At 48.8% G+C, this 23,300-nt stretch overlaps 1 protein-coding gene across 1 annotated transcript in view; it reads left to right on the top strand.

Annotated features, from left to right (window-relative positions):
• Positions 1-23,300, top strand: part of B3GAT2 (beta-1,3-glucuronyltransferase 2) — a 38,270-nt gene that overhangs the window by 5,501 nt on the left and 9,469 nt on the right. The window contains exon 2 of the mRNA XM_066612430.1: positions 18,239-18,383. Coding sequence (XP_066468527.1) covers positions 18,239-18,383 — 145 coding nt within the window. The remainder of the gene's footprint in view (positions 1-18,238; positions 18,384-23,300) is intronic.

Below are 23,300 nucleotides of genomic sequence, written 5' to 3'. Positions count from 1 at the left end.
AGCTTGGAAACCACCACAACTTCAGTCTGCTGAGTTCGTTCTTGAACCCTGATTCGCCGTGCAACAGGGGGACAGGGACTGTGCGTAGCACTTTCATGCTGAAAAAGCTCAAGCTTTCAGGCTTCTTGGCTGCAGTTATTTTGGCTGCTCTCTCTTTTTGAACGGAGAGCCAATGGAGTTTTACTTCCATGGCGGGAAGGTGTAGCCCGGTTTGCCTGAAGCAGTGCTGAGGCAAAAAAGCTGTAGAAACCAACCTCTGTTCTTTGAAAACCTGAATCACTCACATTAATGAAAGCACTAATTACTCAGGAGAGGAAGAAATTAACTGCAGCCAGAACCTGCCCGGATCTGGTGTGTGCCAGCTGAGGTCACTGAAGAGTAACTTCAAACATGAATATGCCCCCTCTTTCTTTCTTTCTTTCTTTCTTTCTTTCTTTCTTTCTTTCTTTCTTTCTTTCTTTCTTTCTTTCTTTCTTTCTTTCTTTCTTTCTTTCTTCGCAATCATATTCTTCGTGTGTGCACGCACCGTTCTGTGCTTCAGCGCTGGGAGAGGTTTGCTTTGAACAGACTTCTGTTTACATCCAATGCACACTCTCAGCTTCTTCCATGTTAAGATAAGATTTGAAAAGCTCAGAATGCAACATATTCTCAGCCCCCCCCCACCCCCACATAGCTGACAGATAGCTGATCTCACTCTGAGGAAGCGTTAGGTAGGTTTTGTTAGATTTTAGGTGTAAAAATACAGGCATCCTATTCTTTATATTGATCTGGTGCCTTTTAATTACGTATTTCTTTAAGCCTGTTCAATTTTATTTTTTTGAGAATACCAGAAACACATTTTACATCCCTGGCAGAAGGAAGCAATCAGACATTGATCAGAATTTGTTGTAGTTACTGAAAACTGGGAAAATAATGATTTTTGGTTCAGCATTCTCTTCAATTCTCCTTTTCGCTGCCTTTAGACCTGGGTCAATTTACAAAAGCTGTACTACTCTCCCCTATTGCAGTGGTATTCAAACTGGGGCATCGTGACGCCCCAGCCTGAGGATCCTGGTCCCTTTCCCCTTAAGGGGTGGGGGCAGCCAAGAGGCAGGGAGGAGGGAGCGACGTGATCCCCAGGATCGCGCTCTCACTTTCCCTGACCCAAGGAGCCCTGCAGGTGCTTGCGCCTGGCTCCCCGCAGCCAGGGACGGCTGCTGCAGGGACTGGAGGGTGCACCCCAGTCCCTGCAGCCTGGTCAAAAGGGAATGTGGAGCAATTGCGCACTGCTTCTGGTTTAGTGGAGCGGGGCGCGATCGCTCCGCTGTCACCTTCCCTGACCCGGGGAACCTTGCTGAAGGTCGCGCAGAGCTCCCCGCCCTCCCGGGGGACTGCAGGAGGCTTGGGCAAGTGCACTCCCCCCTGCTCCCGAAAAGACGTACTGCAGGATTCAAACTCCCTGCGAGTTTGAAAACTGCAGCCCTACCCCATTGAGTTGCAATTCTGGTCAGATAGCCCAAAAGATCCCACACCCATTTTTCTTGACTGGCTGTGTGCTTTTTTTATTGCAGTTGCCACAGAAAAGAAGACTCTCAAACTTTATCTCTCTTTATTTATGTATGTTTGCAAATTGCAGGAGCTCTGCTCCTTACAGGGCAGTTAGCAGCTACCTTGCAAACTGCAGGAACTGAGCTTTTTGCAGGGTAATTAGCAGCTACAGTATTTGATTTTTTCAATAGTCTCCAGGCTTGAGGCAATTACTGTAGTTATCTGATCTTTCCATCACCCTTTGGTGACACACCAGTGAGTCCCAACCCACAGTTTAGGAACCGCTGGCCTACGGAACACAATAGGGTGTGTAAAAAGAAAATACTTTTCCCCCCAGAAACATCTACCTATAGCCATTGGACTAGAAACTTGACTTTTCTTTGGTTGTGAACATTAAAGCCCAGTTCATAAAGCTTAGTTCTCATCAAAGTCTGTACTGCACAGTAGACATTCCTGGTGAGGACAGATGTATGATTTCAGCAGTGAATCTTCAGTCCACACATGAATCTGCTATTCTTTGAGGTCATCTGAGAAGGCTCTTCTACATGTGCCATCATTTACAGAGGCCTGTTTGACCTGCAGGGGAACCTTCTCTGTTATGGTACCTGATGGTACCCTGGCAGGAGCCTTCCCATGCACACTGGCAGAGAGAAGGATGCCTACTGGAGCAGGTAAGTCCAGCACAGGGGGAGAACATTGGCAAGGTGGGTGGATCAGACCCGAGAGGGGTCAGGATCAGTGGTGCTGGCTTGTGCCATTTCCTATCCCCCCTTCCCAGGCCTGAGCCCCCAACACAGATTGCTGTGGATTTGCATTAACGATATCACTGGCACAAGTCTGAGTTGACCCGTTGTGGCCGCTGGTGTTTACCTCAGGGCAAGGGAACAAATGTCCCTTTACCTTGAAGAGACCCTACAGCAGCCAAAAATCCCCCCCCAGGATGCGGCAAAGCCCACGCCGGTGCCGCTTCATTGCCATGCAGGGATTTAGTTAGGATTGGACTATAAATCTCCGCTCTTGGAACTGCTGTTAGCCCTGTAGTGTTGGGGGTGACCTACCCCAGTATGGAACTGGACAATCTAGCACAATGTTGTATAATTTTCAAATTGGAAGTAGTCTCTTCCTAGGTGTATTATTAAGTGCAGTGGAATATTTTTATGAAGGGAGTTGTACAAACTCAGGCTGCAATCTTATACACGCTTTCCTGGGAGTAATCTCCATTGGACTAAGTGGTTCTTATTTCTGAGTAGATATGCGTACGGTGGTGCTCTAAAAAAGATAAAGCCTGATCTTTCCAAACAAATCCTCAAAATTGACCTCAATTTATTCATTCACCTTTCTTCAAGCTCACAGTGGTCTTTTGAAAGCTGTGACAAGTCATGTGGTCACTAGAAGCGGATAGAATAGGTCAGGGAGGAAGTGGTCACGGGACTTCTTTTGGAGAGCAGGGGACAATCATTTCCTCCAAAATTAACATTGTCTCTACCTACATTCCCCCCCCTCCCCAATTTGTTGTACTAATAATCAGTTTCTGGACTGCTGTTGAGTGGTTGCTATGGTGACAATGCCACTTGAGTGCTCTGGCTCAGTTTTTCATCTGTAAACAGTTTCTGATATATGTTGAATTTTCTGGTTGAAACCATCGAGGGCAGCTAGTGAAACATGGTACTGTAACATTTTAATTTAAAATAAGACTTTCTGCTAATTTAGCATTGAGAATCTGTTGAGTCTAAAACCTCTTAAGAGTCAGATTGAGAGACCTGCATGTGAGTGCACCACCTTGGATGTTGCTTAGGGTGCTAAGGTATTGACCTTCTATAGAATAAATATCTTCCTTCACAGAAGGGTCGGACTACATGTCAGACACAACATCATGTTAAATTTGCCCTAGTTTGTTTCTTTGTTCATGGGAAACAGTCTCAGGAGGCTGCAATCTTGACAGAGGACTGGTGGGGGAAGAGCTGCTTCACCCATTTCCTTGAAACTGTATTTCTGCTCAAAATCCCATCCACACCCTCTACTTTTTTCCCTTACTGGGAAAAGTTACATGGGATAGGAAGATACAGTTAGTATCCTGTAAGGGAACGATACTGTCTCCAGAGAACACCCAGAAAGCCTGTCTGCCTTTCAACTGGTTCCTTTTGTGTCATGTACGCAGAATGGATGACCTGGGGAAAAGATCCTTCTGGGAGTCACAGAAAGTTGTCCCAGTAGCATTTTGGCAGAAGACACGTGGGCTGTACCTTGGGATGGGTGGCTTGTATAGATTATGTAAATATGGAAGCGATGGCAAACATGTGTAGTCCTCGATGTTGGCTGCAGATTTCTCAGCAGGAGATGAAACAGGATGTCCAAGTTGCATCTTGATGTGCAGATATGCTAATTCTGCTCCTGGAAAGCCAACACTTTGATCATTTGAGCTCCTGTGCAAAAGTTATCTTGATCAGATTGTAATTGGAATGCCAATACAAGAGTAGAACCCGCCCTCTTGGGCTTTGAGCCTGCTTCCAGTCCTAGCACTAGCAGTTGTGCCACAGCTTCTAGCCCCTTGCATGGTTTGTAAGCAAAGGGCTTACTCAAGTGTGGATTGGTGATGGGTTTTTTTGTTGTTGAACCTCCCAGCTAAGGGGTATCTTCCACTAGGATCCTTTTTGGAGCTTGGCAGGTGCCTTCCTCCCTGAGCAATGTCTGTCCTTTGCAGACAACCTGGTTTTGGCAAGCTTGTCTTGGATGAATCCCAATTTAGCTTGATTAATCAGTGACCAATTAGGAGTACCATGTGAGTAGCTGACCCCATGGGTCAAAGGAAAGCTTGGGGGTTATTTCAGCAAGAGAGGCATTAAGGCTTCCCTCCCCTAGCACCATAGTCCAAAAAGGGATTGCCCTTCCCCTGTAATTGCATTTGCCATTTTTTTTTAAAGTGGGAAACCCAATCTCCTGCTTTAGTTCCACTAAGTTGAATGGGATCTTCTTCCAACTAAAAAGTTTAATTTTTAAAAGTACTTTTTTAAAAGGTTAAGAAAGCTTCATTTTATTTTCACATTTTTATACCACCCTTACTCTAAGGAGTTCAGGGTGGTGTACACGATTCCTTCTCTTTTTTTGTCCCCACAACAACCCTGTGAGGTTGAGAAATAATGTCTGGCCCAAGGTCACTCAAGAAGCTTTGTGGCTGAGCAGGGATTTGAACCTGGGTCTTCCAAGTCCAACTCCAGAAGCATGACATCATCTATAGGATCGGGCTGCAAGAGTCAGTAATGTACACTTCGTCTGATTGTGTGGGTCAGTACTTGGTCACATTCTAAGTGGAAATGTTTTGCAGGGTTAAAAAAGCTTCACTTTTAGCATGGGGTATTCACTTAATACCGTACTGTTATGCTGGCATCCAGTATGGCCTCCCTGCAATTCTTTTTAATTAGCAGCATTCTACTATCCAAAGATGAATTGCATGCTGCACACACTGTTGCTTTCAATTGCTTCGGAAGGAGAATGGAAGCTGTTGCAAAAATCCATCCAGTTAAAAACAATGTTAAAGGGAAAGGCTAAATTATTGTGGGCCCAATCCTATCCAACTTTCCAGCATCAGTGCAGCCGCAGTCCAGCCCTGAGATAAGGGAACAAGTGCCCCCATACTTTGCGAAGGCTTCTGTGACTGCCTCCACACCACAGGATGCAGTACATTCCCCATTGGCACGGCTGCACTGATACTGGAAAATTTGGATAGCGTTAGACCTGTGTTAGCAACATACTAGAAAAATATTATCTTGAATAATTGAATCCTAATATTCTGTTGCATCCAGCCAGCTCTGAAATTTGATTTTTATATGCATTAAGCTATAAAAATATGAACTGATCACTTTTTGAACTGGAGATGGCTCTATAAAGGGCAGCAGTGCCCATTGTATTATTCCCACTTTCTTTAAGCATCTAGTTTACCTCCCTAACAGGACAATCCTGTGCATGCCTATTCAGGCTTAAACCCAACTTAGTTCAATGGGGCTCACACCTGGGTAGGCGTGTATAGAAAATGTTATTTTTCAGAACAGATCAGCAGAAGGTGTGAAGAGTGTCACCTTTATTTAATTGGCCTTACTGAATTTTCTGTATGAAGTCATTGAGTCTGCTTTGTTCCTCTTTGCTTGTAGGCTGCTTTATAGCTTTGAGTAACATGAGGTCATTCACTACTAGACTTCCTTTAACTTCTGCTTGGAGTGGGAGATAGCACTGTATTGCTGTACCTAACTTCTTATGACTGCCCATTGTAAAATTTTTATGTTTCCAAATGAAAGTTATAAAGATGAAACCATGTTCCATTTAATTCCATCTCTATGTAGAATAGTTCTTCAGAATAATTCTAGGCAATGTAAATACTGGACTGAACTTGAGGAACTTTGTAAAGATCCAAGTACAAACTAAAATCCAGTCCATTAGATCAGTGGTTCTCAAACCTTTTTGTGCCAGGACCCACTTTTTAGAGTTTCCAGGACTCATAAGAAGTGATGTCATTAACCTGGAGGTGATATCATGGCCAGAAGTGACATCATCAAGCAGGAAGTACTTTCCTGAGAATGCAGCAAGTACTGAAATTGGCAAGCACTCAGGATTTCTCAGACCCACAGTTTGGGAACTACTGCAGTAATTTTATGGCTGTGTATAGGTGCATACTACCAGCAGTGTAGCTGTCGTGTGCTGCCTCAAGGCTGCCGCTTCCCCCACCTTACTCAGAAGTTGGGATCTGGTGTTGGACCTGAAGCTCTTGGTCAAGACTGTTCAGTGGCAGGGTGCAAAAGATTTCTTTATTTAGAACAGTGGTTCTCAAACTGGTGGATTGCGACCCACCAGTTCATGTAAAGGTTCCCCTGTCCCTTTAAGGGGTGGGGGAAGGGGAGAGGCAGGGAAGGGAACCCCAAGATCGTGCCTGTATGGGGGGTGAGGGAAGTTACTTGTGACTTTCTTTATAAGTAACTTACTTTACCCCGCTTTGCAGGAGGTGCTTTGCGCCTGCTTTCTCCGAACATTCCAAGCCTCGGGGAGCACTGCAGAGGGCTGCGCAGGGCTCCCTGCACCTCCTGCAGCTTGCTGCAGCCCTGTCTTCATAAAGCAAGTCACAAGCACCCCCCTTAGTGGCGCAATCCTGGGGATCGTGTTGCTAGCCTAGCCCCCTCCTCTGCAAGAACTTACTGAGGGAGTAAAGCTCCCTCAAAGTTTGAGAACCATGGATTTAGAAGATTTGTATACTGTCTTTCCTTGGACTGAAAACTGGATTGCCAGAACATTCCCTTGTGCCCACCCTGGAAACAAGAGACTGGACACAGAAAATGGGTTAAAACTTGGGCCACACTTTATTAACTAATTTTCTCAGAAACCTGTGGATCCCACTTCTAGATCAAGGCAGCATTTGCATTGCAATTACTGCCTCTGCTTCTTTGGGTGAGCAAACTCTGGTCTGAGCTGCAGGATGGCTTCTGTCTCCTCACTGTCCCTCAGGTTTAGCCTGACAGCCCAATCCTATGCATGTCTGCTCAGAAGTAAGTCCTATTAGATTCAATGGGGCTTACTCCCAGGAAAGAGTGGTTAGGATTGGACTGTCCGTCACCACTCCGAGGGCCCCTCTGTATGGGCGAGACTGGCATTTCACCCCAGGGGTTCCATCTCCAACCACCTGGGTTCCGAAGTCCTGAGAGGCTGATTCAGGTCCATGAGATGTCTGCCCTCATTTTCATCTTCCCTGTGCATTCAGCTATGCACCACTATCTGTTCCCACACTAACCTGTGCTTGTGATCAAGGGACTACACTAGTTAGTGGCACCGCCTCCTAACATTAGCCAATTAAAAAACCTTTCCAGTGTCACAGTGTAGAGTAGGCGAAAAACCAACCACCTGTAGGCCAATTCAGGTGGATGGAAAAAATTCCTACTTGGCCCCAAATGGCAGCCGGCTAATCCCACACTGTCACCTGGGTGGGTGGGCAAGTGCCAAGATGCTACTGATGGAGGGTGGGGGTAATTTTTATTAGCATGGCATCCAAACAACCCCGCCCCAATTGACCTGAAGCAGCTTGAAGCTGCAGTGTGGTTCAGTGTGGGGTTGCATCCCTCCTGTAGGGCCAGACTCTGATTAATCTCCAGTGCCACTCCCATGATGTCTTATGGTACTCTGGGGTGGAAAGCAAGTAGCAGACAGCAGACCAGTGGTGCTTGTCTGCCATTGCTCACAGAAGTGGCTGTTTTTCAAGCTAAAAGCAAGAAAGATGGCCACCACCCAGTTTTGCCTGTTCCTAGGGACTGTTTTAGGTTTCTGAGGCTGCCCCAAACCAAAAACAGGCCCCCCCCCCCTCAGCAATGCTGCTGCAAAGAAATAAACTCTTTGATTTCTTCACAGCTTTACCAGGGATGCATCTTTCACTACTTCCAGGTGTAGTGATTAAAAACACATTTCATTGGTTTCCTCATTACTGCCGCTGCAATCATTCCTGCTTTGCTCCTCTCTTCCTCGTTCTTCATTAATGGTATCTTTCTTCTTGAACCTTCTTGATTCCTTCTTGGACCTTTCCTGCTGCACAATAAATGCTGAGCAATGCTGTCTCTCTTCCCCATCTCCAGTGTTGTGTTTCTCCCTCCTGGGTTGGACTAAGACTTCTTGGCACCTGATGTAGTGTGCCGCAGTGGCAATCTGCTGCCCTGAGCTGCCTGCCACTGATCTGAGCTGCTGCTGCCAGTTGCTGCCCTGAGCTGCTGCCAGCCACTGTCTCAAGCTGCTGCTGCCAACCACCAACCGTCAGCCGCTGCCCTGATGTACTGCCAGGCATCTGCTGCTGCTCAAAGCTGCCAGCTACTGCCGCCATAAGCTGCCACTACCCCAGTTGCTGCCAGCAGCAGATGCTGCCACATGCTGCTGCCATTACCACAAGCCAGTGCCAGCTGCGTGCAGCTGCCCCTGATCTGAGCTGCCACTACCAGCTACAAGTTACTGCCCTGAGCTGCCACCACCCACCTGCTGCCAACCGCTCCCCCGAGCTGCCACTACCCTGAGCTGCCGTCAGCCAGCCACTGCACTGATCTGCCGCTCTCAGTTGCCAGCCGCTGCCCTGAGCTGCCCGTCAGTTGCCAGCCGCTGCCCCAACTTGCCCCTGTCAGTTGCCAGCCGCTGCCCTGAGCTGCCGCTGTCAGTTGCCAGTCGCTGCCCCGAGCTGCCACTGCCCCAAGCTGCCGTCAGTCAGCCGCTGCCCTGAGCTGCCCGTCAGTTGCCAGCCGCTGTCAGTTGCCAGCCGCTGCCCCGAGCTGCTGTCAGCCAGCCGCTGCCCTGAGCTGCCCGTCAGTTGCCAGCTGCTGCCCCGAGCTGCCGCTGCCCCAAGCTGCCGTCAGCCAGCCGCTGCCCTGAGCTGCCCGTCAGTTGCCAGCCGCTGCCCTGAGCTGCCGCTGCCCCGAGCTGCTGTCAGCCAGCCGCTGCCCTGAGCTGCCCGTCAGTTGCCAGCCGCTGCCCCGAGCTGCCGCTGCCCCAAGCTGCCGTCAGCCAGCCACTGCCCTGAGCTGCCCGTCAGTTGCCAGCTGCTGCCCCGAGCTGCCGCTGCCCTGAGCTGCCGTCAGCCAGCCGCTGCACGTCAGTTGCCAGCCGCTGCCCCGAGCTGCCACTGCCCTGAGCTGCCGTCAGCCAGCGGCTGGCCCGAGCTACCCATCAGTTGTGAGCCACTGCCCCGAGCTGCCACTGCCCCGAGCTGTCGTCAGCCAGCTGCTGCCCTGAGCTGCCCGTCAGTTGCCTGCCACTGCCCCGAGCTGCCACTGCTCCGAGCTTCTGTCAGCCAGCTGCTGCCCTGATCTGCTGCTCTCAGTTGCCAGCCGCTGCCCTGAGCTGCTGCTGTCAGTTGCCAGTCACTGTCCTGAGCTGCTGCTGCCCCGAGCTGCCCATCAGTTGCCAGCCACTGCCACGAGCTGCCACTGTCCCTAGCTGCCGTCAGCCAGCAGCTGCCCTGAGCTGCCGTCAGCCAGCCGCTGCCCCGAGCTGCCCGTCAGTTGCCAGCCGCTGCCCCGAGCTGCCCCTGCCCCGAGCTTCCATCAGCCAGCCGCTACCCTGATCTGCTGCTCTCAGTTGCCAGCTGCTGCCCTGAGCTGCCCGTCAGTTGCCAGCCTCTGCCCCGAGCTGCCGTCAGCCAGCCGCTGCCCTGAGCAGCCCGTCGGTTGCCAGCCGCTGCCCCGAGCTGCCATTAGCCAGCCGCTGCCCTGAGTTGCCACTGCCCTGAGCCGCCGTCAGTAGCCGCTGCCCTGAGCTGCCCGTCGGTTGCCAGCCGCTGCCCTGAGCTGCCCGTCAGTTGCCAGCCGCTGCCCCGAGCTGCCACTGCCCAGAGCTGCCTTCAGCCAGCCGCTGCCCTGATCTGCTGCTCTCAGTTGCCTGCCATTGCCCTAAGCTGCCGTCAGCCAGCCGCTGCCGAGTTACCACTGCCCCGAGTTGCCACTGCCCCGAGCTGCCCGTCAGTTGCCAGCCGCTGCCCCGAGCTGCCACTGCCCAGAGCTGCCGTCAGTAGCCGCTGCCCTGAGCTGCCCGTCGGTTGCCAGCCGCTGCCCTGAGCTGCCCGTCAGTTGCCAGCCGCTGCCCCGAGCTGCCACTGCCCAGAGCTGCCTTCAGCCAGCCGCTGCCCTGATCTGCTGCTCTCAGTTGCCTGCCATTGCCCTAAGCTGCCGTCAGCCAGCCGCTGCCGAGTTACCACTGCCCCGAGTTGCCACTGCCCCGAGCTGCCCGTCAGTTGCCAGCCGCTGCCCCGAGCTGCCACTGCCCAGAGCTGCCGTCAGTAGCCGCTGCCCTGAGCTGCCCGTCGGTTGCCAGCCGCTGCCCTGAGCTGCCCGTCAGTTGCCAGCCGCTGCCCCGAGCTGCCACTGCCCAGAGCTGCCTTCAGCCAGCCGCTGCCCTGATCTGCTGCTCTCAGTTGCCTGCCGTTGCCCTAAGCTGCCGTCAGCCAGCCGCTGCCGAGTTGCCACTGCCCCGAGCTGCCGTCAGTAGCTGCTGCCCGTCAGTTGCCAGCCGCTGCCCCGAGCTGCCCGTCAGTTGCCAGCCGCTGCCCCGAGCTGTCACTGCCCAGAGCTACCTTCAGCCAGCTGCTGCCCTGATCTGCTGCTCTCAGTTGCCTGCCGTTGCCCTAAGCTGCCGTCAGCCAGCCACTGCCGAGTTGCCACTGCCCCGAGCTGCCCGTCAGTTGCCAGCCGCTGCCCCGAGCTGCCACTGCCCAGAGCTGCCTTCAGCCAGCCGCTGCCCTGATCTGCTGCTCTCAGTTGCCTGCCATTGCCCTAAGCTGCCGTCAGCCAGCCGCTGCCGAGTTACCACTGCCCCGAGTTGCCACTGCCCCGAGCTGCCCGTCAGTTGCCAGCCGCTGCCCCGAGCTGCCACTGCCCAGAGCTGCCGTCAGTAGCCGCTGCCCTGAGCTGCCCGTCGGTTGCCAGCCGCTGCCCTGAGCTGCCCGTCAGTTGCCAGCCGCTGCCCCGAGCTGCCACTGCCCAGAGCTGCCTTCAGCCAGCCGCTGCCCTGATCTGCTGCTCTCAGTTGCCTGCCGTTGCCCTAAGCTGCCGTCAGCCAGCCGCTGCCGAGTTGCCACTGCCCCGAGCTGCCGTCAGTAGCTGCTGCCCGTCAGTTGCCAGCCGCTGCCCCGAGCTGCCCGTCAGTTGCCAGCCGCTGCCCCGAGCTGTCACTGCCCAGAGCTACCTTCAGCCAGCTGCTGCCCTGATCTGCTGCTCTCAGTTGCCTGCCGTTGCCCTAAGCTGCCGTCAGCCAGCCACTGCCGAGTTGCCACTGCCCCGAGCTGCCCGTCAGTTGCCAGCCGCTGCCCCGAGCTGCCACTGCCCAGAGCTGCCTTCAGCCAGCCGCTGCCCTGATCTGCTGCTCTCAGTTGCCAGCCGCTGCCCTGAGCTGCCACTGCCCCGAGCTGCCATCAGTCAGCTGCTGCCCTGAACTGCTGCTCTCAGTTGCCAGCCGCTGCCCTGAGTTGCCACTGCCCAGAGCTGCCTTCAGTAGTCGCTGCCCTGAGCTGCCTGTCAGTTGCCAGCCGCTGCCCCGAGCTGCCTTCAGTAGTCGCTGCCCTGATCTTTTGCTCTCAGTTTCCAGCCGCTGCCCTGATGTGCCGCTGCCCTGAGCTGCCGCTGTCAGTTGCCATCCGTTGCCCTGAGCTGCTGTCAGCCAGCCGCTGCCCTGAGCTGCTGCGCTCAGTTGCCAGCCGCTGCCCTGAGCTGCCACTGCCCCGAGCTGCCGTCAGCCAGCTGCTGCCCTGAGCTGCTGTCAGCCAGCCGTTGCCCCAAGCTGCCACCAGCAGCTGCCTGAGCTGCCAGCTGCTGCTACCGTAAGCTGCCAGTACCCTGGTTGCTGCTAGCTGCTGCCTCGAGCTGCCGTCCACCAGCCGTGCCCCGAGCTGCCGCTGTCTGTTGCCAGCCACTGCCCCGAGCTGCCAGTCACCGTCCCCAGCCAGCCACTGCCTGTGCTGCCAGCTGCTGCTACCACTACCCCATTTGCTGCCAGCCACTGCCCCAAGCTGCCATCAACCAGCTGCTGCTGCCACAATCTGCCACAAGCCACTGCCATTGCCACAAGCTGCTGGTGCCACTCCTTCTACAATCTGGGGAGAGAGAATGATTTTAGGGGACAGGCTTTCCCGTTGGGGGGCACTTTGCTGCCTTCAGATAGGAGTGACTTGCTTGCACCAGCACTGATAAAAGCTCCACCTCAAACGTGTTCTTTTAAGTCTCCTCAGCATCTTCACACTGCCCCACAGTGGAACATTTCCAGAGAATTTGGGGTTTATCAGTGCTGGTGGAATAACATTAACAAATCCTCAAGGCGTCTTGAGGACAAGATGGCTCTCATTGCTAGGGACATGGGTTTCAGAAGTTATTCATTAGAGCCTGTGGAGGCATCCAGGGCTCTGCTGTCTAGTTATTGGCTGTGTTTCAGTTGCTGAGGCCTGAGGACATCGATCGGCAGGTGCTTGGATGGAGAGTGGGCAGAAATGGGTAGAGGGTTGGCAGGTGGGTGGGATGTTCTTGGGTAGCCTCATTGAAGGCTCTTCTGAGGCTGTGAAAGGAGGCGGGGCTTCTTCTGTTTACTGATCAGGGCTGCTGCCTATGGATCCTCTGTGTGGCAGCAGGAGCTGGGTGCCAGGCACTTCTGTTGCCAACCTCGTCCTTGGCAATGGCTTCTGTTGTGAGGAAGAAGCGTCCCAGCCCCACTGATAGGACCCTGGTTCCCAAAAATCACAGATGTGGAAAGTGTTTTGGCTCTCTTGCTGGCAGCCACTTCTTTTACCCTGAAAGCCGAGCACAGGGCTGAAGCAGGACAAAACCAGCCCAGCACCAGACAAACATCTGCAGCTGTGGTTGAACAAGCCAGGCTGCTTCTGTCACCTCAGCTGGCACATGAGGAGAGGGGGGAGCAAGTGGCCTCGGTGCTCTTTCTGGTTGCATTCACGATCTTGCATCTGTTGCATCCTCCAACTCCATCTATCGTCTCTTGCTGCCATCTCCTGAGCACCTGAGCAGAAGGACTATTATGTGTGTCATTTTCTTCAGACCGTCCCTGGACCTCTTTAGCTCTTTCCAGGCATCCTTCTGAGAGGCCTTCGCTCAGTTAGAGGCAAACATGGCAGGAACACCTCTGCCAGTCTCTAGAGCTGCCTCCTCTAAAAGGCAGGGCTGCCCTTCAAGCGTCTCACCACTTGAGAAGTGGGGAGGCATGTCAAAAATGGGGAAGAAGCCCCTGTCTCCAGCATTGGGTCTCCTCATCTGGTAGGATCCTGATGATGCCCAAAAAGGGAAGGGCTATCTGTTCTCTATGAAGCCTTTAAACTAAGAATAACATTTTGAAGTACCTGCCCCAGCAAGAATGACGCACCTGTGCTCACAAATACGCTCCCCGCTCTCAGTGATGGGAAATTGATCTCAAAAGCAGAGCAAACCATCCAGTCTCTTGCTCTCTCAGGAAACCTCTGCCCAACTGACATCTAGGCTGACAGTTGGTGATATCACAGAGAGTGATGTCACAAAGAGAACACCTCCCAGCGTGATGTCACAGTGATGTCACAAAGAGATTACCTCCCAGCAAAGACAAGCAGGGCAAGAAAACCCTTTCTGGGGCTGACCAGTGACCCCGCTTCTGCCAGTGGTTGACCAGATGTCTCCAGGAATCTCATAAGTGGAGCCCTCCAGTTGCTGCAGTTCCACTCAGTAACTGGTGCTTCAGGGCCTGCTTTAAGCCAATTGGACTAACTGGGACCCATGTGTGAGGAGGCCCCAAACTAGGCTAATCTAGTCTTGTAAAATACACACCACAACACAGTACAACTTTTTTATAAACAAAAAATAAAATTAATAATTTTGCTAAATCATTTCAGTCACTAAAACAAGCAGTTTTGTATCAATGTACTTTTCTAAGGTAATCTGCATATTTTGTTTCCTTGTAGGTTTACATGTTTGCAATTTTTATATCAAAATGTGCTTAGATCCATTTAGTCCATTAACCCACATGCACTTTTTCAACTGTACATTTTGATTGCTTTCCATTCTACCATGAAGATGTAAATATAAACTTTATTTATATCTCTAAGACTTTGCAGACCTTGGTTGTGAACCAAGGGCCTTGCAAAACATTTTTCCAATTGGCTTCTGACGCTCCTAAGGCCAGCTCTGTGGTGCTCAGAGATATATTGCACCAAAATTTGGATTTCCCATTTAGCTGTTATCAGTAATGACCCTCGATGAACCTGAATAACCATGAATTTGTCCCATCCGCTTTGTTCCAACAATCATTTGTTTGCCATACTTCTGCCCCAGAGCCACATCTTTTCTTCTTTTGTGACATTTAAATCAGGATTGGTACAGCAACAAAAGTTGACTTACAAGACTGGGAAAGTTTTGAAATTTCAGTTGTCTTTGCATGAAACCCATTTATGGATGCCCAGATGTAGTATGTCAGCCACAGAGTTCTGAAATCCAAATGTCATTTCTCTGTCGGCATCTGCTGCAGCAGACTACAGCTGTTGTGTAGTCCCATGCCATCTTCCCTATGCAGACACTTCTGTCAATAGAAAGCTACAGCCAAGAGCTTTAAACCGTTTTTTACATAGAATAAATTTATCAAGCTATGAAGTAATCTTATTTAGACATTGGTTGGCAACCTTCAGCCTGCACATGCCCAATCTCGTCTGATCTTAGAAGCTAAGCAGAGTCAGGCCTGGTTAGTACTTGGAAGGGAGACCGCCTGGGAATACCGGGTGCTGTAGGCTTATACCACAGTCTTTCGAGACTGAAGGTTGCCAACTATTTAGACATTGCCACTATTACTTTGGAAATCTCTGTCAGCTACTCACAGAGAGCTACTGTGAGTGGCTTTGGTGTGAAATCCCTTGCATGCTGATTGTGGTTTGTGTGAGCAGGGAAGAGCTCACAGATGCAAGCCAGTCCCTCCCTCTGGATGCTCCCCCAACCCACCTGAGAGCTGATGGTGATGAGCTCCCTTCTCTCTCCAGCCTCTGGAGAGAGAATTGAATAGGTCTGTTCAATAGCTGTGAGCATGGCAGAAAGTGCAAAGCCTTTTGTTGCACTTGTGACTGTCTGCATCAGTGCCAGAGTGATTAATATTAGCTTCTACGGGGCTGGAATAACAGGCCTTTGCAAGCAGTATACAAATGGGAATGCAGACAGTACAGCTAGTTACCAATTACTGAGCCAGGATGGTTTTCTTTTTTAAAAATTAGGAGAAATCTGGGGGAAAAAATTCTGTAAAGGATAGAGTTTACATTGATGTCTTCAGAAGCCAATTATCTTGTGTGGACTGATATAATATCAATGTAGGGAAACAGTTGAAATAAAAAGGTTATCTACATACTTTGTAAACATTTTGAGGGCTAGTAACTTTTGTGCTCTGGTCTGGAACGTATTCCATGGAAAGGATCTCACCAAGTGAGATGCTCTTGGCTCTTCCCCTCTACTCCTGGCTTCACACCACCAGATATTTGCGTAAGTGTGCTAGGAGCCCTGCATCTTCCTAAGATGCCTTCAAAGGCTTTAAGTGGCCACCTTCTGACCAGAACTGCACCACTTCTCTCATGTGCTGGTGCTCTGGGGCTCCCCAAGACTCTGCGCTTGTGTTGGTGTGGCTTCTTGAAGCTCTGTTTAGGAGTGTAAAGGACTCAGGAGACTGAAAATGTTGAGAACCACTGTGACATAGAAAATAGGGAACAGAAACCCAGTGCATGAGGCAGAGAAGGTGCATTATCTACTGGTCTTCTAGAGACAAAGGCGTGATCCCATGGATTGACGGCCTTCAGGCTCCAGATTTACAGAGACATTTTCAATCAGCTCATTTTTCATATTAAAAATATCACAATTTCAAGTGGTTCTGCTGTGGACCTTGAGCCAAACTGAGAAGTGCAATGTGAAGCATTCACAGAGATTGAGAAAAGTTGCTTCTTCTTTCCTTTAGTTTTTTTTTTTAACATGTTCAAGCTGAGCATGTCTTAAGAAGAGCCAGAAAGGGGGGAGTAAAGCACCTGCACACTTGCTACTGCACCAGCCAAAGTTCTGCTGCCCTTTTCCCATAGTTCAGAGGAATTATTATTACGTGAGAGAGCTTTTTGTTGTTGTTCAGAGTTTTAAGATTCAACCCCATCGCAATTCATTTGTTTCGAGAATATTTTGGAATGTCCAGGGGTCATTGGGCAAGGGATTTAGAATAAAACTGCCAGTATTGTCATGCCCTGCTTGTGTGCTTCCCAGAGCCATTATGAGAAAAGGGATGCTGAACAAGTTGACCCTTTGGTCTGATCCAGCAAATGTTTTCTTTTGTGTGTGTAAAAGCTGAATTGGGACAACTGTTCTAAATCAGAGGAAGAGGAAAAATAAATAATATGAGAGGGGTTTCAATGCTTGCATTTTATTGAAAACAAGAGGCCAGCGTGAGTGATGCTATAGTTTTTTATGATGCCCTGATGGCAGCCATAATTCCAAGGCTACATTTCAAATTCATTGTAAATTATATTCTTTGCCATTTAATCAAAGTCTTTTTTAATAGTTTTACATAAAGGGGAAGCACACCCTAAGGCCAAAATATATTCATCTTTAACACACTTCAATTAGCATTTATGGCATAATGCTCACATGACAAGCGTTCACATATTTCCGGAAAAGTTAAGAACCACACTCTTGCTTTTCCACTTTCAATCCATTCCAATGAGCTTCAGTTGAAACTTGTTGGTATATCTTTTGTCGGCAGCTGTGTATGTACAGTCAGTTCTCTTTATATGAGAATTCACTATCTGTTAATTTGCTTAGCGAGGGGCAGAATTGCCACCTACTTCTCTTTATCTGTGAATATTGTGCTGTGGCGAGAGAGGTTGCAGGAAGAGGAGGAGAAGATGCAGTGGCCTCCTTGTGAGCCAAAGGCAGTGCCAGTGCTGTGCAGGGAGGAGAGAAAGAGTCAGTATACAGTATATGGTCGACACGGGAGGGGGTTCGAGTAATTGCATCCAGCCAATTGTTTTTTTAGAAAATTGTCTGGATTGGGTCAGTTTTCCACATTGACCTTGCCTAAGGATTGGCCCATGAAGAATGATTGTGTCATATTTGAGGCATTTATTTGAGACCTATTTGTGCGTGCTTCCAGACTTGCCACATCATCCTGGGAACTCCAGCTGAACCTTCACAACCCTGGTGATGATGATAAGCCAGTAATGACAGGTCTCTGGAAGGCTATCTGAGGGCTGCTCTGGGCTGGAGCAAGCCAAGGGAAGGAGCCAAGAGACAGTTGGAGAAGGGTGAAGCAACCCCCTCGTCTCTGCTGAACTATAAGGCCTCATTGTTGGGTCAGGAAGCCTACACCATGGCTTCCTCAAGAGGAAGCTGCTTGAACCATTCACTAATGAGGCTATACTATATCTCCAAGACTAGACGTGATAGGGCAAAAAGGATGCCATTTTTTGAATTGGCACCCCAAATTCATATCAAACCACCATAAAGTTTGGGAAAAACTTTTCTGACCCTGAATTTTGTAGGCCTGTGTTATCAGAGGATGTGGGGTCCCCGCCCTTCCTACACTAGAGAGAAGGGCAGCTGTGCTCCCCTTGCCACTGGAGGTTCCTCTGAGCCACACAGAGGCCACACACATCCACCCTCAGCCTCTGTGGGGTTCAAAATGACTGTTTAGGCCAAAATTACTTTTAGTTATTCAGCAAAAATGGAAGTGATATTTTTATGCCTTTAAATGGCATTATAAGAGCTAGGGTAGCCTCCAGAGAGTGGGGGGCATGTCCCCTGTATCCGGAGATTCAAGTATCTGTGGATACTTGGTTACCCCGTGGATATGGGGGCAGACCTGTATTAAAAGCAGAAGGAAAATCATGTTGAAGGAAAGTGTCAAGACCTGCAAGAGAAGTCAAGTATTAGTTTTTACTTTTTTCTCTGAGGTTATCTTATTAACCAGTAGTCCACATAGCATGTTAGGAATAACTGACAGTACATCCTGAGCATAAACAACAGACAAGTCTCTTTCTGTGTCTTCCATCTCTTCCCCCCCCCCACTCCTCTGACCCCCCCCCCCACCCTGCACTCTGGCCCATCCTATCCTTAAAGTTCCTCTCTTCCCTGGCAACTCCTCACAATGTTCCAGAAGGGCAAAGGCATTACAAAGCCGTATCCTTTGATATGGAAAAAAGCCTGTCTGAGAGTGATTCTCTGCTTCCTTGCAGATGCGCACAACCCGCAAAGTGTCTGTCTGGCCTGTGGGGCTGGTGGGTGGACGACGCTATGAACGACCCATTGTGGAAAAAGGCAAGGTTGTTGGCTGGTACACTGGCTGGCGGGCAGATAGACCATTTGCCATTGATATGGCAGGTGAGTAGAATCTCAACTAGAGATTATGTTGTGTGTAGAAGCCTGTCATACCTCCCACATTCTGCTTTCTCTTGTGATCAAGCCAATTCCAAATGCGTAGATGCACAGGATCCACAGGCATGCAAAGGTCCCTGCTTCTGTCTTGCTTTGCAACAATTATCCTGGTAATTGGATAAATTTGAGATATTTGTCAGAATTTCAGCTTTGACGTAAAATCTATAGCTTTCTGTTCTCAGAAGTTTCAGGTACAAGTTGGAGCCTTAGTTAGCCAAGTTCTCTCTCTCTCTCTCTCTCTCTCTCTCTCTCTCTCTCTCTGAATGCAATTGTTATAACAACATGTGACTTCTAGGAAACACTCCTGACAGCAACATGTCACTTGACAAGGCAACCTGTGCATCATGGGAAGGGTTTGGTGTGAAAAAGAAGCTGGATGGGATAGGTCAACACAACCTATGGATAGTGTAGTTGGCAAGTGTAAAGCTACCATCTCAATTAATCTTTGAGGTGAATTCATGTGGGCAGCCTAATCCAGTGCAGATTCCCCCACACCAATGCAATGGCACCAGCATGGCTTGTGCTGCATCCTATGGAGGAATTTTGCATGATGAAGGTAAGAGAACGTTAGTTTCCTTGCCCCAGGGAAAGCCCCAGCCAGTGTAACGGGTCTTCTTGAACCCATGCCAGTGAAATCACTAGTACAAGTCTGAGTTGATCCGTGTCAGTAAGGCCCTGGAAGGGGGATAGGATATCCTGCCCCCCTCTAAGGCTCAGTTTGTCCACCTGCTCCTCTATTACTGCCTATCCCCTGCCCTGTAACACTCCCTCCTGCTGTTTCTCTGCCCCTTTGTTACTTAAGGCAAAAACTGACCTGCTCCAGAAAACACTGTTCCCTGGCTGGCACGGTCAGGATGGTGCAGCTCTTCCAACTGGCAGCTCTGAAAACGGTGCTGTCACAATGTACTGTATGACATGTTTGTGACGGTCTGTGCTGGTGGAGAGGGTGCTCCGCTGGTGCAGAAGAAGGATAGGATTGTGCCATAAATAACAGAAGTTCCATGGGTCTCCCCAAGTCTGGATTCTAGTGAAAATACTATATATACAGTATTGCATGTATGGGCAGCCATAGTCAACCAAGCTAAGCTGTTTTTGTTCTTATTGCCTACATTTTCTTCACTTCATTAAAAGACAGTAATTTTTATAATTGGAATGAGGCTAGTGTAGGATATCAAACTGTCTCTCAGCTCCATTTCTGCACTCATATGTTTGCCTCCTTTGGGGACCTTCAGTGGTGTGTTGTGTTGTCTTCACTCATACACCAGTTCCTGACCTGGAAGGTGTTACCCTAGGCATCTCAGAGCTGTTGGAGTAACACAGCCCTCCTGAGGTTGTAGTTACAAAGGAGAGAAAAACAGTTCCCAGGCAGGTTTGTAAGCTAATGTGGTGCTGCTGTTTCCCCAGTGGGCATGGGAACTTAAGATTTGATTTCCTGGATCAGGTCTGTAGACCAGAATCTGTCTTCAACACATCTCAGCCAGAGATCCTGAAAAGTTTGCAAGCAAAGCATGGTGCAGATAGCAATCTCTTATTATCTTTCTCAGTATCTGGTAATTTGGAGGCCTGCCACCTCTGAATGCAGCCATTTCATTTTTTAACATTCTCATCATAGGCAGTTCTTCCCTCTAAAAGAAAATTCTTATAGCTGCATGACTCTGAAAGCAGCAAGTATGCAGTAGCATTCGGAGTTTCTGCAATGGGTACATGAGATCATTGCATGGCTTCTCTTGGCCCCTCTTTCATTCTTAGAGTGGCAGTGCTACTTGTGCAGAGGTCTGTGAATAGTAGGACTTCTGGGAAGTCACCAGAGGCTTCAAATAGGGCTTTTAAAAATCAGTTGGGCCTTTTAAAAGTGCCCTCTCGGCTAAATTAAAGTTGACTTTTACCTTATCATTTGCTGTTTTAATGAGTGTAATGAATTTTTATTGATTTTTTAAAAGGATGTATGTAGGATACACTTTTGTATCAATTGTAAACCTCTTTGGTGTGACCTGTCAGGAAAAGGGGGGTATAAATCCATGCAAGATACCTTGGCAGTAATAGAAGTTCTGCAAAAATTCCCTGCCCTATGCAAGAGTTTCTCCCTGGGATTTTCTTTTCTTTCCCACAGGGGAAGGTGTGTGAACAGACTGCACGCAGGCAGAATAGGGAGTGATCCAGTTGAATAGGAGAGAGTGAGAGTGGGCATGTGAGTAAGACAGAAAGAAATGCTTGAGAGCGTTTATGTGCTGGGAGATAATAGTGGAAACTGTATAGTCTCTGCATTTGGGTTTCTATAGTAACCAAGAAGAGAAGGCAAGGTTCAGTGGGAGGGTAGGGCATTACATGACATGTGACTGACATCTGACAGGTTAGGGATGCTAGACTTTCTTAGCATGTTGAATTTATCTTGTAATTTTTGTCTGCTCTTGGAATCTATGCAATATTTGAATTTGCCAATGTTGTTGAAAATTAGCCTGAGTCGAATGTGTTAGAACTCCCTGTATGAACATATAATGTCAGCTTCAACCCATGTATAGTTTTTGCTGTTATTTATTATCCATTTAATTTACTTTTAAATGAAATTGTATTCATTTAACTCATTCTTATCCCACCCTTCCTTCCAGGAATCCAGGGTGGTGAATGTAGTTCTCCCCCACCCACATTTATCCTTACACTATCCCTGTGAGGTATGTTAGACTGTAAGAACATAAGAAGAGCCCCACTGGATCAGGCCAAAGGCCCATCTAGTCCAGTTTCCTGTATCTCACAGTGGCCCACCAAATGCCCCAGGGAGCACACAAGACCACAGACACAACCTGCATCCTGGTGCCCTCCTCTGCATCTGGCAATCAGAGGCAGCCTACCATGACTTGTAACCTACCATGACTGTCCCAAAGTTGTCCGTGGAGCTTCATAACGAAGTAGGGATTTGAACCTGAGCCTCCATGGTCCTAGGATGACACTCTGATCCATACGCATCTCATAGCAAAAAACACTCATTTATTTGAATTTTGTATAGCATTTCTGTTTGAATGTGTGACTGCATTTCTCTTCACCTCCATTTAATTACTGCAGACAGCTAGATCTCTTGTTGCATGAACCCCACACTGTGCACAGGAAAGCAAGCCCCACTGGATAGTTCAAAATGCTCCTCCATTATGAAGTGGTTTCATAAGGTTCTTTTGGTTTATGTGAAATAACAATGGTTAGAGCTTGTAAGTGGGCGCGTGCTTCAGAGAGAAATAGGCAACAACTACAGCCTATGAGATGAAGGCAAAAAAGCTTCAAAAATTAACCCCTTCAGTCTTCAGCCTGTATATTGGTGACTACAAATCTGTCTAGATGTTATATGCTTGGTCAGGTTTTTGTGACTGGACAGTATACAGCACAAGTACTGGCTGAATTGCTTTTGGGGTAGTGCCAGCCATATTCTTGCTCAATTGTTAGCTTCTGAATTTCAAAGAATGCTTTTTATTGTTGGGTGTGGCAGGGAAGAGAGAAAATGGAAATGGCTCCGTGTTCTATTTTTTTCCTTATACAGGCACCCCCTGCGTTTCGATGGTCTGCTTTTCGACAGTCCACTCTTTTGACCCTTCTCAATTACCTATAAGTGAGGAGGGGAAAGTGCCTGTTCTGAACAGTCTCTCTAGTACCACCTACTGTTTTTATTCCCTAACTGCAGCAACATTTCTTCTGCTAAAAGATGAGCAGAAACTGCAAAGACTAAAGCCAAGATGATTCTCTACCATACTTTGGCCCCTAATGACAATTTCCAATTTTCAGCAGAGCAGAATGCATTTGCAAGCTAAAAAAAGCTTGGGTGCTGCATTTTAATTATTTCCAGTTTTTGACAGCGTTCTTGTCCCTAAATTGTCGAATAAGAAGGGGACGCCTGTATGTTGTTGGCAGATGTCATTTACTTCTCCTTAATAAATATACGAATACTTGTATACCTTGAAGCTATCCTTCCCTAAGTGGAAGCCAGATGTTGCTGAGAAGTCATAATTCCTGTCAACCTGTCTATTCTTTTCCCTTCTGTTCTAAATTGTAGAATTTTCTAATGTAGTAAACTTTCTTTGGGTTCTTTAATGTGCTGAACAGGTTTTATGAGTGATCCATGGGGGGGGGGGTCTGGATCATAACTTGCTCACAGCACAGTTTGCATGTTTATGCATTTTTACTTAGATGTAAATTCCACTGGGTTGTATCCCACGAATTTCTTCTTCAAGCAGAGGCAATTCTGTTTGTTCAGGGTGGAGTAGCAGTTTTTGCTGCTCATCCCCTGAAAATCCATTCTTGAAGTCTGGACCTCAAGAACAGATTTCAAGAAGCATAGGAGCTGCAGAGGGAAAGAGGGGTTGGCAAAAATCAGCCCTCTTTCTTGTGCAAAGTTTTCCATTTGCAGAAGTTCTTAGGATAACCCACTATATTCAGTGGGACTTAAGCATGCTTAGCTGGGAATAAGATTGAAGACCTGGTCAACTTACTGTTGGCAGAGTAGTCAAGATGATCTGAACTTGTATTGATGCATTCAGCGCACCACTTCAGTGGAAGTCAATTTTTGACGCATATATTGTAAATGCTGTTTTATGGATCCATTTTGAGGTGTGTTCTGTGCAGGAAAACCACTGCAAAACCAGAATTAGGCTTTTCTGTCTGGAAGGGTTTTAAGCATAGCAGCTAAGGAGTAAATTCTTGATTGTGCAGCATTTCAACACCAGGGGCCTGATGCATGCTAGGAATTCTATGACTGTGAATGCTAGGATTAATGTTTTAGATGCGCAACTGTACTTTGCTCCTCTCCCAATACTGCACATCACTTTGACAGTTCTGAGCATCTCAGAGCTGCCTGCTTATACATGCTGGAAAGTTCACCTAGTG

The sequence above is a fragment of the Tiliqua scincoides genome, chromosome 1 (genome assembly GCF_035046505.1).
Source record: "Tiliqua scincoides isolate rTilSci1 chromosome 1, rTilSci1.hap2, whole genome shotgun sequence".
NCBI classification, from domain to species: domain Eukaryota; kingdom Metazoa; phylum Chordata; class Lepidosauria; order Squamata; family Scincidae; genus Tiliqua; species Tiliqua scincoides.
The sequence above is the reverse complement of the archived record's forward strand: the minus strand, read 5'-3'. Positions and strand labels throughout refer to the sequence as shown.